At 35.9% G+C, this 19790-nt stretch overlaps 1 protein-coding gene across 1 annotated transcript in view; it reads left to right on the plus strand.

The window, feature by feature from the left end:
• DMD (dystrophin) overlaps nt 1–19790 on the plus strand; it is a 909379-nt gene that overhangs the window by 102428 nt on the left and 787161 nt on the right. The window contains exon 6 of the mRNA XM_010004489.1: nt 2666–2784. Coding sequence (XP_010002791.1) covers nt 2666–2784 — 119 coding nt within the window. The remainder of the gene's footprint in view (nt 1–2665; nt 2785–19790) is intronic.

A 19790-nucleotide genomic window follows, 5' to 3' on the forward strand; every position in this document is an offset into this window, starting at 1 on the left:
TTTCCTTGTCCTAAAAGCTTTTGTCACTGAAAAGTCTTGTTATATCCTAGTCTCTCTAGTATTTGTGCAATACATCTTTGCAGAGATTTTTAAGACATTCATAATAGATAGCTGTGTTGTTCCTACAGGGTTGTTTGTCCTAAATTTAATGTATGCCATATGCCAGCCAGAAAGTGTTAGATTTGGAGAGAATTAAGAACTGAAGAATATCCATATGCCTGTAGATTAAGGTGTGTGGTAAGTTGACTTTTGTCAGATGTAGAGCAACCATACAGTCACTTGCTTTTTCCCTGGCCCTCTGGGGACAGGGAAAAGAATAGAAAAAGTAAAACCAAGAAAACTCAGGAGTCTAACTAGAGATTGTAATAGAGACAGTACATGCTAAGCAAGTTATATTTTGTGGAGTATCCCTCTGGCCAGTTTGTATCGCCTCTCCTGGCTGCATCCCCTTCCAGTTTCTTGCCCATCCCCAGACTACTCACCTAGGAGAGGCAGAGGAGAGGAAAAAAGAGGTCTTGGTGCTAAGTACTGTTCAGCAGTAGTCAAACAATTGTTTGTTTGCATGACAAATCCAGAACACAAGCTGCTATGAAGAACATTAACTCCATCCCAGTCATACCCAGTACCAGGAGGATGTAAAAAATTGTGCAGACATAATCTGTATTTTGAAAATGCCTGTATTTTAGTACACAAGCCAGTCTGAGCTCAAAGACTTAATGCATCCTTGGCTAGAAACAGAGACACCTCTTAATTTTCCTCTCCACTCTCTGTGCTCCCTACAGGCAAATTTAATATTTTGAAGTTGCTCTGCATGTGGCAAGGAGAAACCTTTATATTTTATTACTGTTCAAGAATGGGGGTTGGTGCTAGATTATCTTTCATCCCTTCCAACTCAAACCATTCTATGATTCTATGAAATTCTGCATAGAAAAGAAAAATACTGTAGTATAACTTGTTACTATGTAAATCACTCCCATCTCAGAAAAAAATGGAACAGCAAATGTGCATAACTGGGAAATTACTATTACATAAATGGCATTTTTCCTTTGCTCTCCTGAAGTTATTACAGTATGATATAGTGAACATTTTTTGCCATTTATTATAACTATGAGAGACTGTTCAAAATGAGCTTTTACAATTAATAAAAATGTAAGTAAATCTGTCATAACTAATTGCAACATTTTAATTTGTGTAAATAACATACTTGATTTAACTGCAGGTAAAATTACTCATTTAAATGTTTTCTGATTTAGAACACTGTATCAAAGTCACAAATTGTATAGTTGTTTTTGTCATATTATATACATAATAATTACAGTGTACATGATTAAACTTTTTTCCCAGAGTGCTAATAACAAATTCTGATCTCCTAATGGATAAGTCTCAGAGCTAATGCCAAATATCACAGTGTATTAACATTATTTATATTGCAAGTAGTGCTCAGATTGTGTATCTGAGCTGTAATTCAGTTTTGATCATCTGTCTTTTCCTGCAAGAGAATTTGAATTGTATTCTAGTGCTTTTGCTCCTTTCAACTAAAATATTTGCCTGGATTGGAGTTGTATACACATCTGAAAAGTGTGTAATTTTCTGAAGGTTTTGGTAATAGAAGTGGCATGTGCAGCTCATTCCCAGGTCATGAATTTTTGAACCTGTTGACCAATTTCAGTCAGACATGACTGAATTTATAACCTCAGAAGCAATTACATTTTTAAAAACAGTAAGTGAAGTGAAGCGACAATGTGGTGGGTGGAGAGAAGGAAGAAGGCTGCAAAATTACCTCAGTAATTATCTGACCTTCTTGGCCTGCAGAAGCTGCTCTCAGTGTGCACAATCAGAGCACATAATCCTTCTCTCTCAGGCACTCTTTAGGACTGGGACTCTTTTAGGGGAGCTAGCCTCTTTGGGCATTTTGGGTGGTGATGGGAGCAGAATGCTATGGGTGAAAACAAGCAGTTTGGGTGCGTGAGGTTATAGGCTGTTGGGACTTAGTGGCAAATAAGAAATTTGTGTGATGGTGATGAACACGGATGAATTTAGGATGCAAACTTGTTTGAAAACAAGCTGTTAACAATAAAAGGCATAAAACTTTGAATTATAAAAGCAGTGTTCCTAGTAATAAAATTTCTTCTAATTAAAATTTTCATGAAAGTCTGTGGAAAAAAGAGGATCTAGCAGATTAATGCAGCTGCCTCTTGTATCTTAGGTGTCTGCAAAATGAAGATGGAGTGCCTTCAGAAGGCATAAATGTGTAGAAAGAAAATGGACTATAACACTGTATGCTTTTGCATCATCCACTTAAAAATACAAGCATATTTAACTGCAGTGGCATACTTTACTTGGGGAAAACAGCAGCCTTGGGTTCTTGTTCAAACGTAAGAAAAACGAGGAGCTCTGGTCGCAGAATGCTTGGTTCAAAACTCATGCGACAGACGCCTGAGACAAACATGAACAAGTATGGGTTCTGGATGGTTGGACTTGGTGATCTTAGAGGTCTTTTCCAACCACGAGGATTCTGTGATTCATTAGTTTCAGCACTGATAGAACAAGTTATTTCATTAAGAAAATAATAGTAGCTGATGTTGTTGTGTAACCATAGAAATTTGTAATTAAATCTAAATTAATTTGTAATTAAATCTTACTGTTCCTCTTATTTTTACTTCAGACCAGACCTATTTGATTGGGATGCTGTTGCTTCTCAGCAGTCACCTGTACAACGATTAGACCATGCATTCAACATAGCCAGACAACACCTGGGCATAGAGAAACTCCTTGATCCTGAAGGTTAGTAGAAATTGTTATTTTCTCTAAGTGAAAAATAAGGGGTTTTATTAATTTGATTGTGAATTAATTCTATTCCTTTGCGCAAGTATTTTACATTTTGCAAGATAAATCATCAACTGAAGCAATTCCTTTACTTATGTTTTAATGTCAACTTTGTGCTCTACTGAAGTAGCAAAACAACTGCCTGTATGTACATGCTTTAAAGCATTTTTTTTCTAACTTTAGGGCCAGAGTTTTAATGTGCATGGACTGACTTAAAGTTATCTCAATAAGTATCTGATTTATATTTCAAATATTCAGTGTATCTGAAGCTTTTATATCTTCTGAAATGATAATGAGTTCAAATTACCTTTTAATATATATTAAAAATGTATATTCAAACTCTAGATACTCGTATCTTTAAAATATGACATGCGCCTTCTGCATCTTGAAATTTTATCAGTATGATATGACTTATATTACTATCATTTAGTCTTATATGCAATAGACTTACCTATTTTACCTTAGCTATCTTTTGTATTTCCTTATGAAGTCATGTTTGATCATGTTTTTCACGTGATTTTTCTAATTTTCTCAATTTTTTAATATTCTCTGCCCTACTTTCTGCATTGCTGAGAGCCTAATAAATTTTCCCTCAGAGAACATTTCTAAAATATTCTTTACTATAAGGTGATGCAGAACAGCTGTTGTACTTCCTTTATATGTGTGCTGTCTTTTTCCACATCATGATCCATATGTTGTGTTTTTAATGCATTTTCCTGTTCAGCCAATAAATGCAGTTTTCTATATGTGCTGTTCTCAGTGGCTCGTGATTTTCTGATGGGAAGAACCAGAGTTTAATAAAATGTAAAAATTAGTCTAAAAAATAGTGTCATGTGTTTTAAGGTTTAAATGTAGTAGAGCATGTCTCAACATTGAACTAATAATCTTGTATCCTCCTGTATTTACCTAGGAGAAGTATATGAAAGAACTGTCTGCTTATGCCTTAGTTGAACATCATAAAGCCCTCTGCTCTGTAACCTGATTACTTTGTATTGTGAAAAACTGTTAAATGAGATGGTTTAATTCAAGATGGTGGTATTTTGTTCTGTGTAGAATTAAATGAGGAGCATCTCAAGCAGTGACCACAACTGGAGTAGCAAGTGATGTATGGCGTGTTTGCAGGGCAACTAGGGGAAGAAATGCACAGTAGGACCAATGCAGCATGGCTTTCTAGATATATAGAATATATTCTATATTTCTAGAATTGAGGTTTTGTGAACCAGTGAAGGAAGAATAGGCTTGCTAGATGCTAAAGCACAAGAGGCAGTTTGTAATCTCTGCATGAGATTGAAAGTTAAAACTGGCTTGCACAACTGTATGTATATAGTCACAGTTTTTGCTATAATTGGTTGAACTTTCTTCTTGAAATAGGTTAGTGAATAAGTTATTTTCTGTATGCAAAAGTCACTTTCAATTAGACATTTTATTCTGGTTTTGGCAAAGATACTTGCAGTTGTTTAGCCAACAACTGAAAAACTCTTAAACATTGGTGGCTTTCCAAATGTTTTCTGCAATTATTTACTATTCAGTGTTGCAAATCATGGTACTTGGCACCTACTTTTTTTTTTTTTTTTTTTTTTTTTTTTTTTTTTTTTTTTTTTTTTTCTTCTACAAAGAAGCTGCAAACAAGCTGCAAACTTTTCCAAAGGAAAAGTGAATTCTTTATCTATTTGAAAATATATGCATTTGTGAAACTGTAACAATGTGATAAAAATAACTCCATTCCCAGACTTAAAAGCAGAATTACTGGTATATAAATAAGTGAGGAATCTTGCTTGAAGGTTCCATCATACTGTTTCTGAATTTTTACTTTGTATACTTATCACCTCTCCTAATTAGACACTCAAATATCTTTTAACAACTTATTGAGTACCAACACTCTATTCTCTAGCTGTTAACTTAATTAAAATGCAAAGTGCTACTATATTAGAAAAAGGGAGTATGCAATTAATGATGAAACATTGATTTAATGTAACTTAATATTTGTCCAAACAGCACATGTAATTTAAAAATTTGTATTTGTTGATGAAATATTTGCTGTCTCAATAGTTTCAAAATATTATGTAGAAAACAAGCCACTACTCAAAGTCCTAGTCTTCTGCATCCATGTATGTTAATCAAAAAATAAACAGTTTGGGGTTTTTTGTGTTATGAAGTTACTGATGACTGGGGAGTCTTAGCAATTACATTTTGAAAAGTAAATATTTTTATTCAGCAAAACATTGGTTTTCTAGGTTATATATGAAGTTTGTTTCTGAGGTTGCTGATATTTCAAGTCTGTCCCATGAGCAGCTTTTGAGATAGGGTTTCAGCATTTGATCTTCATTTCAATCACCAAAGTGGTTAAGATATGGGCAGTGTTTAATTATTTCCTGCAAAGCTGTGTCATGTAAGTAAAAAATTTTGTCTTCTGATTCATGCTGAGATTATGCTTCTTGCTGTTTTCCTCATTTACATAGACTATTAAGAATATTTTTTTACATCAGCAATTTATCTTAAGGCAGGCACTTTTTTTCTTAGTTTTTAAGAAAGTGCTTGAAATGAAAACCTACCTTAGCCAATTGTATTTATATTGGTGATGCATGCACCTTAAAGCAGAAGAAAATGCTAGGCGTCTTCTGGAAAAGGCTTCTTCTGTGTCCTTGCATCTTCTTAAATTCCTAATTTATACACAAGTCCTAAAACAGTTTGACAAAATTATCTTGTTCCAGTTTTGGCACATTGGCTTTGTATCTTGTCTGTGAAGCCTGATAATGTCTTACTAATTTCCTTTTAAAAATAGCAAGTTGTTATGTCTTTCTGCTTACAGTTTTCCTCTAAACAAAATTAGCTAACGATTGTGATCCATCAGATGTTATCTGATTTTATATAAATTCCCAGAATATGTCATGTATGCAGCACAGAATAAATTCTGCAGGGCTGCTCTGGAATCAGAATATTCATAATATTGGGGGAAACAAAGCAAACAAACTTGTCTGCAAGAGTATGTGGTAGGAGCTTTATTCCAGCTTTTTTTCCTTCCTGTTTCAACTGAAGAAGTGAGAAAGCTGGCCCTGTTCCACAGCAAAAAAATAAATACATGTTAGCTGTTGTGTTTTGTTGTTTGTGAGTTTGTTTTCCCTGATGTTGTAAAGGTGTGTAGAAAGACACAGGGGACAGGTTTCCTTCCACTCTCCTGCCATGAAAAAGGAGTAGAAGATTAGCTCTATTCTGGACACAGGAGTAATTAAGCAAATGTGCCGATTATACTGAACTAGGAGTATCTGTAGCTGTGAACTCCCTTGAGGGTAGAGAGGCCTTACAGAGAGATCTGGAGAGACTAAGAGACTTGGGTATTCACCAACTGTGTGAAATATAATGAGATCAACTGCTGGATTCTCATCTGGGATAGGGTAATCCTGATTATATGTACAAACTTGGGGACAAGAAGCTTGAGAGAAGCCCCATGGAAAGCAGTCTGGGGATTTGGGTTGATGGCAAGTTGAACCTGAGTCAACAGTGTACCCTGGCAGCCAAAAGTGCTGTGTCCTGGGTTGCATCATGCACAGCATAGCTCTACAGTCAAGGGAAGTAATTATCCCACTCTGCACTGCACTGGTGTGGCCCCATCTGAAGTACTATGTGCAGTTCTGGGCACCTCATTTTGAGAAGAACAGAACATCAGATTATTAGTGTGTGTCCAGAGAAGGGAGACCAAAATGGTCTGAAGGGCAGGACTGAAGAGGAGCCTGTGAAGTTACTTGTCTTTTTCAGCTTGGACAAGAGAACACTGAAGGGTGACCTTATTGCAGTCTACAACTTTCTTAAGAGGGGCATCAGAAAGAGAGGCTTGTATCTCATCTCTCTTGTGACCAGTGGTAGGACACGAAGAAATGGAATGAAGCTGCCTCAGGGGAAGTTCAGATTGGACATTAAGGAAACGTTCTTCACTGAGAGGGTGGAACAGGCTCCCCAGGGAAGTAGTCACAGCACCAAGCCTGTCAGAGTTCAGGGACAGTACGGATGAAACTCTTGGTCATATGGTCTAGTTTTCGGTAGTCCTGTTAGGAACAAGGGGTTGGACTTGGTGATCCTTACGGGTCCCTTCCAACTCAGGATATTCCATCTCGCTGGTGAGTGAAACATAAGCAGGCTTTTATGTTGCTAGTGGTGTTCGCTACTGTAGTGTATGAAAGATAACAAGGTAGAAAGTCTTATTTATTTAGAAGAAAGTTGAGAAAGACCTAGCGATTAGAGGGCAGGATTCAGATGGAACAATGTGCTTGCAAATCAAACTTTTTAGGCCAAAGCATGCTGACATAACTCACAACAACCTTTTATTGTAAGACATGTATGATAATGTGGCTAAGATGTTTTAAATCTTGATAATCTCTGTGATTCTTGAAAAGAAAATACAGTCTTTTAATTTGATTGTTCAAAATTAGTATTTGTGAGTTTCCAGTCATGTCTTGTTCAACTCAAAATGCCATGCAATAAACATTGCCAGAACTTGATCATTTTAATAGTGATTTTTTTTATTCAGAGTTGAATGGCAAACAGAACGTGTGGAAATGCTCTGCTACAGTAAAGCATGTGTGTTCATTTGTTTGCTTTTTAATTTAAAACTATTACTGTTGGTACAACTAAGGAAAATGTTCTACTGTATTTTCACAAATTTATGATGAATGTTTTGGTATTCTGGATATAAATTTGAGTAGCTGACTTCTGAAAAGGTATTATTTGGTTGTTTTAAATGGAAGTAGGTTGTCAATCTCCAACTGCTCTTTTGAATTTACAGCATATTAGATATGAATAACTCTCTGAATGTTGTTCTTTTAAATACTATAAACTATAAAGGGTCTTTAGTTCCCTACATTCCTCACTTATTCTAAGCTATTGTTAGATGTGGGGAATGAATAATGATGGAGATACTTGCTGTCTTTGTTGGCGTGGGTTTCACATTAGCTGATTTCAGCAGCAGACTTAAAATAAGTGAATCAACCAAACAACATTTGTAATCATAACTCATATATATGAAAGTCTGAATAAACTGTTTAAGTTTTTCTCTTTTAATCACACCTTATTACTAGTACCTGGGTTACATCTTTTGGTAATTAATTTATTCTTCTTGATTATTTCATCTGTATTGGAGTTGTGGAGGAACATTATTCTAGTCTTCACGTACAAACTTCAGAAAATATGCTAAGGGCTACTGTGTTCCTTGTTGCGTGTCCTCTTTCTCATGGATGTTTTATTAAATATCACCAAGCAAAGAAGAGGACAAGCAAAAAGCTACAAATGCGTTATGATCAGCAACACAAAGTAGTTATGTGTTATGGGCTGTATACTGAGTTTTACTTTATACGTTTGAGGTAAAATGCACATACTATAGGATCTTTTGAGGAACAGCAGGGAACACTCTCTCAGAAACTAAACCTGTGAATACATCTGAGTTGTGTCCTCTTTCCTCTTACAATAACCAATGGTATTGTATGGTAGCAGCAGGAGATTAATTGTCTGTGTGCTCCCTTCTAGCCATAAGTGTCTGATTCTTGGTTTAATGAACTTGTCCATGCTGTCATTTTTCTGTCTTGTGCTTGTTTGTGCTAGCCCGATACTAAATAGGCTTTGAAGTTATATAATGGCATTTCTGCTGTGCTTTTTACGTGAAGTAATTATCCAGTTTCTTATACTTTGCTGTGTAGCCTCACAGTAGCCTCGCATTAAACCTCATTTAATCCATCCCAGTCACATTTTCCATACTTTTCCTTAATTTGCACTGATGACATGAGTTTTTGGCACCATTATGAAGTGATAATGAGACTCAGTTTTCCATTTGATAACTTTTTTGTTTGATCTTGACTTTGCATACATCTGTATTTCAACAGTAATGGGCTCTACCATACCCATAGCACAGTGAGAAGGCAAAAAATCTGTCAGCATTGTAGTTCATGAAGTTAACCCTGTCTACACCCAGTAGCTGTAAGCAGTGGTAATACCGTTTTTCAGTTAATTTTGTTGGCCTTCCTGATATGGCTCAAGGGAATATGAGAAGATGCTTGTTTTGCCTCCTACAGTGTCACTGTGAGGGATTTATTATTTTTTTTAAAGGTGGCAGGGAGACATATCACAAGAGCTGTTTAATATCGTGCTGCTGTGAATAGTCAAGAGAAGTGCTGGATCAAGCTTAGAAACAATTATTTCAGCTGCACAAAAACCCTTATAAAGGTTAGAGATGAAGTAAGGATTGTTTTCTTCAGACTCCTTCCAGTTCTTAAATTCTGAAATTCTTTTGCTTAAATAAGAAAAAGGACTACAGGATTCACAATAATAAGGAAGTGAATTGTTACGGAATGTTATTACTGGACTTTACCCATAAATATGTGGAAAGCTTTAGGTCTGGGGCTGCCTTTTAAACTAATGCCACTGCCTTCGTACCAGCAATAAACTTTCACTTGGGAAACTGTCAGTGTGTCTGGTGTCTGCTACACAGCTATTTAGGAAAACAAAAGCAGATCTGCAGGCATCTTCAATCCTATTGCAAATTTAATGATTTATCAAGTTATAGGATTGCTGGATTTTATTTTTGTTGTCATATCTTTAGTGACAACAGAAGATCTTGTTTGAGAACTGTCTTTGTTTATTTGCTGGTGTCAGTATTTGAACCTGTGTGTATGAGCTGAGTGATGAAAAAAAAAAAATAAAATTAATTTTCTGAGGGTCAGACAAATTTACATTAATAAGTCATCAGTTATATGTATTTTAGTATTTTTGGGTTGATTTTCCTTCTGTACCAAAAGGAACAATATAAAATGCAGAGTAAATATATACTCACATAAACTATCAAAGCCATTGTATCTAATTTGGGTTTCCTGAGCACTATCACCTGCTGTATTGAGGTATTTTGCAGCTGGGCATTTTTACTGTTTCTGTGGAATGTATGTTTAGTGGATCGCTTTGGTTCAGGCACTGGCTTCTAAAATTGTCCTGTATCAAGCTAGTCAGTGAGCAGTTGTTAGCTTTTGGCAGTACTGTTCAAAACAAGAAAAAGATAAATCCCTAAAAATTAAGAACTCTTAATCATGTCCCGTCTCCCTGCTGTTCTTATTTGAGTCTTAACATTCTTCTTTTCTAAAAAATACTGGAAATAATATGTTGATTTAGTCTCTTCAAGTCTTGTTTATGTTCTGGTGTATGAATTCTGCTAACCTCCAAGCATTCCTTCTACTGGAACTACATACAGCAGAGGCAGATTTGCAGTAGCATCATTGTAGCATTGAAGTACAATAGAAGCACAACCCTTTGACTGCTGCTTTACTGTTTGTCAGTACAAATTCCAGCTCTAAATGCTGGATATGTCATCATGCCATATCATGTACTTTCTGTAGTTTGTAGCACAGCTCTGAAATGCAGAGAAGTGAAGCGCTATGAAAATGCCTCCCACAGTAAGAGTTAAACTAGACAATTTATTGGTTGTATAGTGCAGTAGGTAAACTTGTATCTGGATGAATTTGTAATACAAATACATTTTTCAAGTGGTTGCTAGTTTGGTCTATATTCCTGTTGTAATACTTAACTGTGCAGTTCCTTTTGAGAAATATTTGTGTGCTCCCCTCTTCCCTCACAATTAAACTGCATTTTTTATTTTCCTACTTATTTTTTTCTGATAAGATGAAAATCTTGCTTTTTTCCTTGTCTCAAGCAAAGAGGAAAAGTAAGCAAAAACAGTGAATTTGAATTTGTTAGCTTCCATCTAAAACCACTTTCTCTTCCATATTTATGAACAGTTTTATTACTACCTCATTTACCTCTGAGCAGTTTGATTATTAAGAGACTACTCAATAATCAGTAACTTTCACAGGTTTTCACAGAAATAAATGACTTGAAGGGTGCTCTGTTAAGAGGCTCAAGGACAAAACAAGCCCATCCTCTCATCAGTGGCAAAACTTAAAATAACTGGGACTTAATTGGGAGCAGAGCACCTACGTAACAAAAGAAATTTGAAGATTTTCTATCACAATGGATTTGCTGATTGTAATATAATTTGAAATACTGAACTTTAATTATAAAGAGTGCTCTAGTAATATTGCATTGTAGGTAGTTCAGCAACAGTTAGACATAAGCACCTGTTTGTGGAAGATCTGAAAGTATTTAGAATGTAGAACAGTTTGTGTGATATTTCTCAACAGTTTGTTCTAGCAAAAAAGAATTAAAGATGTTTCTTTAGTGCTTAGACTGGGAATCTGATTGAGTCACTCAGTCTCTGACCATGTAAAAAAGACAAGCATCTTAGTAGTATCTGTGTAGGCAAGATGTAAAAATAAACAATTCCATGTTTTCTTTTAATAGTAAAGATAATTACCTTTCACCTTGAGACGAAAAAGTAAGCTATTATATTTCCAATATGTAAGACAGCAGAAATGTACTTTTGCAGAGAAACTTGAATTCAGAGGTTCTTTGTTGCGCTACTTGGGGATCGATTGTATATGGTAACAACTCAGACAGTTTAACCTTCTAAAAATTAACATGCATTACTTCTATTATCAATTAATGAAGATTTCTAAAGTCTTATATTCTGAAATAAATACATCTGACCATCACTTTCATTAAGAATTTCATTAAGAATAAAAAAAAATAAGAGGAGGGGGAATAATTGGGAAATGTTAGTTCCTTGCATTTTTTACAAAGATACATTCTTAAATATAGTATTAGGGAATACTAGCTTGATCATAAAGTGTTCAAAAAGCCTTTTATATGAAATAAGAATGAAGACTAAGAGAGTGAACATCTGCCTGTATCTGCTTTGACTGGGTAGGGAGCTCTGTATGCATTCTAAAGGGCCACAGATCTGTTGCCTTGTCATGGTAATATTATCTCCCTGTTTAATGAAGCCCAGAGCACATGGTAATGGAAAAGTTCATTGAAGCTGACAGTACACTACTGAGTAATCTTGACATTGTGAGATCCACTTGGCTGAGTAGTATGTCTCAGCTGAAATGTGTCAAGGGATCTTTAACACACTGTGAATGTTTTTCTGTGTCCTGTTGCTGCTGTCCTTCAACTGTGTTCACACAAAACCTAAAGGTAGCCTCCTGGTCTGGTTTAAGCAGACCATATCCCTCTCTAGTGTCTGTTTCTCTAGCTACCTGTGGATTTAGAGTCCTCTACCTTATTTTCTTGGTTTTTTTGGTGTTTTTTTTTTTTAAATATTATTTATTTTCTCAGGTTCTTTATATTTGGGTCTATATCAATATTCTGTAGTCACAATGCCTCATAACTGTCTGTCATATTATAACTATTAGTCTGATCTCACAAATAATCGCCTAGGCTTCTATGCCACTATATCACATGTGTAATTGTCTGTTCTTCATTAGTAATGCAGTGTTTAGCATTGGGTTTCCCAATAATTTCTTTAAGTGTGTTAAAACATTCATCCAGGTTCAGTCTTGTGTTATTTCCTTCCCCAATTTCTCATGGGTTTTAATTGCTTAAATACTGTGTTTTCCACTGGGACTTCCTATGACCCTAATCCATGCTTTAAGCTATTATTAATGATTTTGTTTTGAGCATGCTGTTTTAAATTCTTTAATTAATAAAGCCCAATGCACAATGAATTGTGCATGTAGTTCTTGGTTGCTCAAAATAAGCACTAATGAAAGACAACTGATAAGAGATTAATTTGAACAGAATTATGTTGCCTAATGCATCAAGACAGAGAATGAAGTAAGTATATACCAGTCTAAAAAACATGAAGGAAGAAGGAGGATTATTTAGGTAAATGTTAAAATAGTCTGACAAGTTTCTGGTGGTGCATAGCAATGCATATATTGTTACTGGATATTACACAATAATTTTAAGAGGTGAAAACATTGTAGTTGCTCAGTCAACAAAAAGTCTGTATTAGATTTTAAATACATTTCACTTGAAGTAAGAACATTTATCTTTAGAACAGGCTTAAATCTAGTTATTGTAATTAATCAGTAGTTCTTCCAACTAAGAATAGGTCCAGATCAAAATATTCTGCTTTGATTTTAGAATCCCTGTTCCTAGAATATTTTAAGAATCTGAACCTTCAGTACTGCAGTACATGTATATTTCTGTCTGAAAATAAAGATGGTTTATCCAAGAGTTGTAGACTATGGGAGATGACATTTGGAGGTTAAAACTCTAAAAAAATCTAGAGGAGGAATTTTGCTTAAAATTAATTAAAAAAAAACCCTGTTTGGTACCTTCATATGTTTCAGTTTTTGGATAACTGAAATAACTGTCTCTGTTTATAAAACTCATAAACAATTTGGCATATGCCACTGCAAAGGTACCACTACCTGCCTGTCGGCTAATATTTATTTGAAAAGCTGCTGAAGAGATAACCTACCTTAAGAGAAAAAATCATTCAGGTATCTTGAGACTTCTGGATTTTTAATTTGGTCACAAATGGAAAGATGATTAAGGTACTTACTTGATACCAATGAACAACATGAATTGTTTACATGTTTGATTAAAATCTCTGGATTTAAACTCGAACAGAAGAGGTGTTAATGATTTAGACTCACTTTGAGGCACTCTGTTCCCAGTAACCTTCAAAATACAATAGCACAGTTTCAGCCACAGAAGGAAATATGAATGAAAGATTAGCCACTTCCTAAAACCTCATAGTAGGTCACTGGCTAATCAAGTTAGTCACTATTCTGAGACTTGAACAAGGAACAAAATATTTATGTACAGAAATAGACTACTTTGCTGCTACTTTACCCCGTGAAGATAGTTTTTCCAGATTTGTTTGGAAGTTTCAAATGATTTGGTTTTGCTACTCAAGCTTAAAAAAATAATTTAAAAGTAAAAAAAAAAAAAGTGAAGCATAACTGTGATCATGCAGAAGCAACATCACTTGCTTTTATTTAAACTCATGATAATATCCTTCTGTATCCTTTTAGACATGCATACAAAGATGAACACAAAAAAGCATCTTTTTTTCAAAAGTTCCCATGAAACTGAAAGGAAAATATCAGTGATTTTTGTCCAGTACCCCAGATTTTTCTTTTGTGCTTCATCTGTATACTTTTCTTTCTTGTCTGTGTGAAAGTTAACAGCCAGTGTGTGGGGAATGTGCTAGACTGCATAAGACAGAATCCAGGCTTTCTGTTCTGAAGTTCCAAGTTTGTACATTTAAGGTAGTAATAAATTTCAAGAAATTACTTTAGATGGATCCTTGGTTTAATCCTACTTCTTAATGTTATGATTTGAAATTGTGGGAATTCTCGTTTCATTGATGAATTCTTGGTAGCTTTTGTTATGCTACTTTTAATGATAAAGAATGTTTGGTAAGGGGACAAGAAAGGGATGATGACAGGCTATGGATTATTTTAATGAGAAATAAGATCTTAAAATGGCTAGGGAAGAAGACAGAAATGCTGACAATTGCTGAAAATAGCTAAAGGAGAAGGAGGAATGTGCTCAAAAATTATTACCAAGAAAATATGAATAGCAACATTATTATTTTTTTAATATCAAACTGTCTGTAGTGAAAATAGACTTCAGCCTTGTTGTGGTTCAGGCCAGCTGGAAGCAAAGAACCCCGTGGCTGCTCACTCACCTGTCTCCCCTCTGAGATGGGGAGGAGGAAATCCAACTAAAAGCTTGTGTATTTGAGATAAGACAGGGAGGGTTCGCTCACCAATTATGGTCACGGGCTAAAATACAGAAATTATAACAGTTTTGTGAAATGGGAGTAGGATTGACTGACTATGCAGGGTTATAATAATAACAAAGCCATCACTTAATATTAGGACTTGTACAGAACTTGCTCTTTTTGAAAGTAATAAAATAATTCTCTCCAAAGTAATGAAAAAATGTGCTAGACCTGATAATTTTGATTATTCATTCCCTGTGGAAACATTTTCTAGTTTTAGTCAGGCAGTTACTGGAGACTTTGTGTCAGCCAGGAACGTAAGTTCTGTGTGGGATGTGTGACACAAGCAATCATTTGATTCGGCTAATCTTGTCCTATAGTGGAAAAAAAGCACCTGTTTTCAATCAGTTCTTGCATTTTAAGATATTGGAACAAAAGTCTATGGAAGGTGGGACTGCAGGAGAAATTTTCTTAGCTTTTCTCAGTCCTCTTCCAATTTTTTCCAACTTTGAGTTTCACTGTTAAAAGAGAGAGAAGCCAGATTGTCATAATCTTCATAGACTATGGTAGATTTATTAATTTTCTGGTGCTGCTCAGAATTATTTGTTTTGTGAAGAAGGCAAAAGTTGTTTTTAGAATTACTGTAAAACCAATATATTGTTGTGGATAACTTTCAGTGGCTTCATTTAAACAATGTAGTTTAAAAAACCTTGGTTCAGTCAGAGAAATCACAGTTCAGATAAGGGTTATGGGAAGTTCTGGGGCATTTGAATGGCTAGCAACAGTCACTGATGGGATGTTCGCTGAAAAGGAATGAATACATTAAAAATAAAGGAACAAGGCTTTAGGAGATCATACTTTCTCTGTGTTCCATTATTTATTTTTTTTGTTCATTTCTATATATTAGTTTTTAAACTGACTTCTTAAGCAGTAGCTTTCATGGTAGTTACTTCCTGGAAGTTAGATGAAAAGAAACAATCCTAAATGAATAGCTTCTCTTGACAGAAAAAACCCCACGTAACATTATTTTCTTTTCTGTAGATAACAGCAGTAACCGTTTTATGAATACTATGAATACTGGATAATTTCCATTATAACGTTCAGCTGGAATTCAGCCAAGAGAGAGACATTCGTTGTTGCAGTAGTCATGAAATTACTTCCAAATAAGGTTTTTTGGAACTTCAGTTTTTTTTGCTTCTTTATACCTTGCTGAAAATTCTCAGAATTATTTTCTCTTGTATGGTGTCTCACAGTAAGTAGGCTGCAGGTTGTCTTCTCGTAGTTCTGATTGTTCTGCTTATCATACAGTTTACTGTAATATTACTTAGTGCAACACTATAGAGAGATAGTAAAAAAGGTGGTAGAGAATTAGTGCAGTGGTTTATATTGCTAATGTGTATTAAACACTCAACACTCTGAATAATATTTTTTAGATGTGACCTTTAGGGATTACTTTGCTAAACAGCCACATTAAAAAACCGGCCTGAAACAGGGAGAAACTACTTGAGCCTTAAACAAAGCAATTATCTGAATGTGTCTTGAAATAATGATGTTTCAAGTTATTACTATGTGGAAAGTTGTCATTGTGATTAGAAGGAATTTTTCTGTGAAGTAAAGCATAGTGACGGAAATAGTTCCTGGTTTGTTTGCATGCAAATTACATTTTATTTAAACAAAAAACTTACTAAACTTTTGGGAATGACTGAAGCATGTCAGAAAACTTAGACAGCCAATTTTAACTACTCAGATGTAAAAGAAATATTTTTCAGGACTTATACCCCCTTTGCAAAACAGGTTCTATGTGATAGGGAAAACTAAAATAGTTTTTATTGCTAACTTAATTCTCATAAATGTTTGGCAGTTTCAGAAGTCACAGACAAAAAATCTGAAGTTAAAAAAATACTTTGAAAAAGAGTAGCTTCTGTTTAAGTTTCTGCTTGTATTTTAATTTACCTCATCTGAAATCTAACTGTGATCTCAAATAATTTGAGTCAACCATAGAATCATTCCTAGGTGGTTAAAATGGACCTAACCAAATGTATAGAGTGCAGATATCAAGGTGTTGGTAGATGAGGTAGGAAGGGGAAACTGCAGGAGTAGCTTCTGTGAGAGTAGACATGGGGCTGCCATGTGCTGCACACAGGTGGTTCCCATCCACTCCATTACAGATCCATCATAGGGCACAGATGAGTCCATCAGTCAAGTTGGTGGCACCTATGTGAAAACAATTAAGAAGGGGTAGAAAACACTGAGCAGTGGGAAGGAACAGGACAGAGAAGGCAGCAAAAAGGCCAGAACTGTTCTATGGTACATCAGATACAGCTCTGAAAGTTATTGCAGCTTGTGGAGGATGGAGCATAGGAAGGGAGTGAGAAGGAAGAGAAGCAAGGAGAGGCAGAGAGAAACCACTAAACAGTGATCCTGACATGATGCAGTTTTTCTTGCTTCACTGAGGGGACTGAGTATGACTTGTGGCAGTAACAAGTGAGAAGTGTCTGGAATGAAGTGGAGACTAGGAAGCGAGGAAGGTAAAGTGAGGTGTTTGAACTGAAATGAGCCTGAAAGTGAAGTTGGGTCTGGCAAATGAGCAGGAAAGGTGTTTTTTCCTAAGTATTGAAATGCCATCTTTTGTTTCCCGATACTTGAGTCGGTATTTAATTTTAGGTTTTGTTCATTGGCAATAAATTAACTGAAGTTGAATCTATTTGCCCACAGTTGTAATGGATGAGTGTTCTCCCTGTCTCTATTTTGACTTGTGAGTTTCCTCAATCTTATTCTTCCTATTTTCACCCCTGTATTGTGGGGAGTGAGAAAGCTTCTGAATAGGGCTTGACTGCTAGCTGGGGTCAAACCACACTGAAATGTATTAAGAGGAATTAAATGTGAATGTAATCCACACAAGAATTGATAGTCTGTCCTTGACTCTTCCTTTTTTAAGGTTTCCTTGACCTCTAAAACAGACAAGAATCATGTCTTCCTCTGTCCCTGAGGGAAGTTGTCTTAGAAGTGTGATGGCTGCCAGTGCCTGGGTTATTTGTAATTGACAATGGCCTTTGTTACATCTGGGAGCAAAATCAGAAATACAGTTACACATCAATCTTGTGTGACTGGAAGTTGTTTTCTTGCAGCTTGCAGAACCTATATGGGCAGTGTTGAATGTGATGTATTTAATTGAATTAAACTGAATATGATGAGGTAATGTTGCACACATAGCCTTTGCTTACTTTTCTCATTGAGCTGCTGTGAAGTCTACGTTTCTGTGGTCCCTGTCTGTACTACAAACACAAGTTGTCTCCATGGAGATAACTGTCTTTTAGAAACATAAAATTAAGATTCATATAGATAAACTGTCATCTTAAAGTTAGGTATTTCTGAATGTGAAATGTGGTGAGGCAAAATGTGAAATTGGACAGGAGCAAACTTCTAGAAACATAGCATAGAAATTAGAGAAATTCTGCAAATTGGAGTTTGAGGATAGCTAAAAGGCTCTGTAAGCTCAGATGGATTGCTGCTCTATGGACCTTATAGTAATTGCATATTCATTCCCTCAGCACTGCAAATTATAATGTTCTATTAATGAAGAAGTTTTTGCATGTTTTCTTGAGGAAAAGGATTCAGCTGTGAAACTAAAACTAGAATTTAAGAGACTTTTCTAAGGAGAAATTTTGTGCAGAAGAAACACATAGCCTTAGAATATTAACATGCATTGAATTCTACCCAGCAATTAATTGTTATAATAATAGAAAATGTCTGGGATGGCATAGCAGAACTTCACCATGCCTTTCCTAGCTCATATTTTCTACCTCTAGCACTGTTTTTTGTCTGTTGATTATTCTATGAATATTTTTCACTGTGTGCATAAGTTAATACCTTTCCTCTGCTTAGTATACAGCATTTTGACTTTTTTTTTTCTATAACTTAGTATGGCACTTGTCTTAAAACAGTGTCTAGAAATTAAGTGTAAAGAATGGAGAAAACACAGGTTTTCCAAATGTCTCATCTATTGTGTGTTCTTATAGGCTTTTATTATTCTTTCACAGCAATTTTTCCCATTGAAAATTGGTAGATGAAACTTCCCCCAGCCTACACCCCTCCCCCCCCAAAAAAAAAAGTAATGCTGGGAGGCAGCAATTCTGGTAAAATTGTAGATGGGTAATAAAGTACTCCTACTTATTCAAAAAGTCATGCTTAAATTGGAGCTTTAGGGAATTCCCTGCAGAAGTTTCTGTTTTCTAGTAACAGATCTTTCCCGAGTTGAGTTTATCCATGAAGTTTATGCAGCAGATGAGAGTTATTCTCTAAGGAGAATTCCTTTGGAAGTTCAGGTTAAAAGTATTGGCCACATTTCCGTTTGCCAGTTTGCTGTTATCACTTTAAGGAGTTACGGTATGATTCTGCATTACAAAAGCAGCAAAAAGAAAGCCAAGGGAACTGTGGCTCCGGTGCTCAGTGAGGCAAGAGGCCTCCTAGTAAAGGGTACAGGAAAGAATGAGAGAGAATGCTACTTTAACCTCATATTTCCCTGGTGTGTTTTTTCCTCAAGTCTCTCTGACTTCATATAATTGTAGAATAATGGAATTGTATTCAAGTTGAGTGAGTTAGTGAGTCTTCAGGAGTTAAGCATTACCTGCAGTAGAAGTTCATCCTGTGAGAGACCATGTAAAACTGACTGAACATGCAAAAGTTCTTGGGAGCAGGTGAAATGCTTCCAAGGTTGCTGAGGCTGCTCATAGATGTAACTGTTTGGCCACCCTCTACCATCTTGAAAAGGTGGCATTTGGGAAACGTTCCTGATGACTTGATTCTAGCAAGACCTCCCATAGTATCCTTATAGCTAAATCAGAGATGTGGGTAGAAAACTGGCTAGACTACTGGTTTCAAAGGGTTAGTCAGGGGTGGATGGGGGGGCTGATAACATTTAATGCCTTCAGGAGTGAGCGGGGTAATGGGAGGAAGTACACTGCAGCAAATCTGCAGATAATTCCTGGCTAAACATGAGTCAGGTCATCCTTGCTGCAATGAAGTCCAACTGCATGCTGGGCTGTACGAGTAGCAATGTAGCCAGCAGGCTGAGGGAAGTGATTCTTCACCTGTGTTTGGCACTTGTGAGACCTGTTCTAGGATACTAGGTCCTGTTTGGGGTTCTCCAGTAAAACAAAAAAATAAACAACACTGATACACTGAAACAAGACCAGTGAAGGGCTCTGAAAACATCCAGGAGGTTTCAGAACATAGGATACAAGAAGAAGCTGAGTGACCCAGATTTGTTTAGTCTTAAACAGAGGAGGAGGCTCTGCTGAGACGCCCTGAAGATGTTAAAAAGTGGCCGCACAGTGACATCTGCCAGCACCCTCAG

Source organism: Chaetura pelagica, unplaced genomic scaffold, assembly GCF_000747805.2.
Source record: "Chaetura pelagica isolate M959 unplaced genomic scaffold, ChaPel_1.0 scaffold308, whole genome shotgun sequence".
NCBI classification, from domain to species: domain Eukaryota; kingdom Metazoa; phylum Chordata; class Aves; order Apodiformes; family Apodidae; genus Chaetura; species Chaetura pelagica.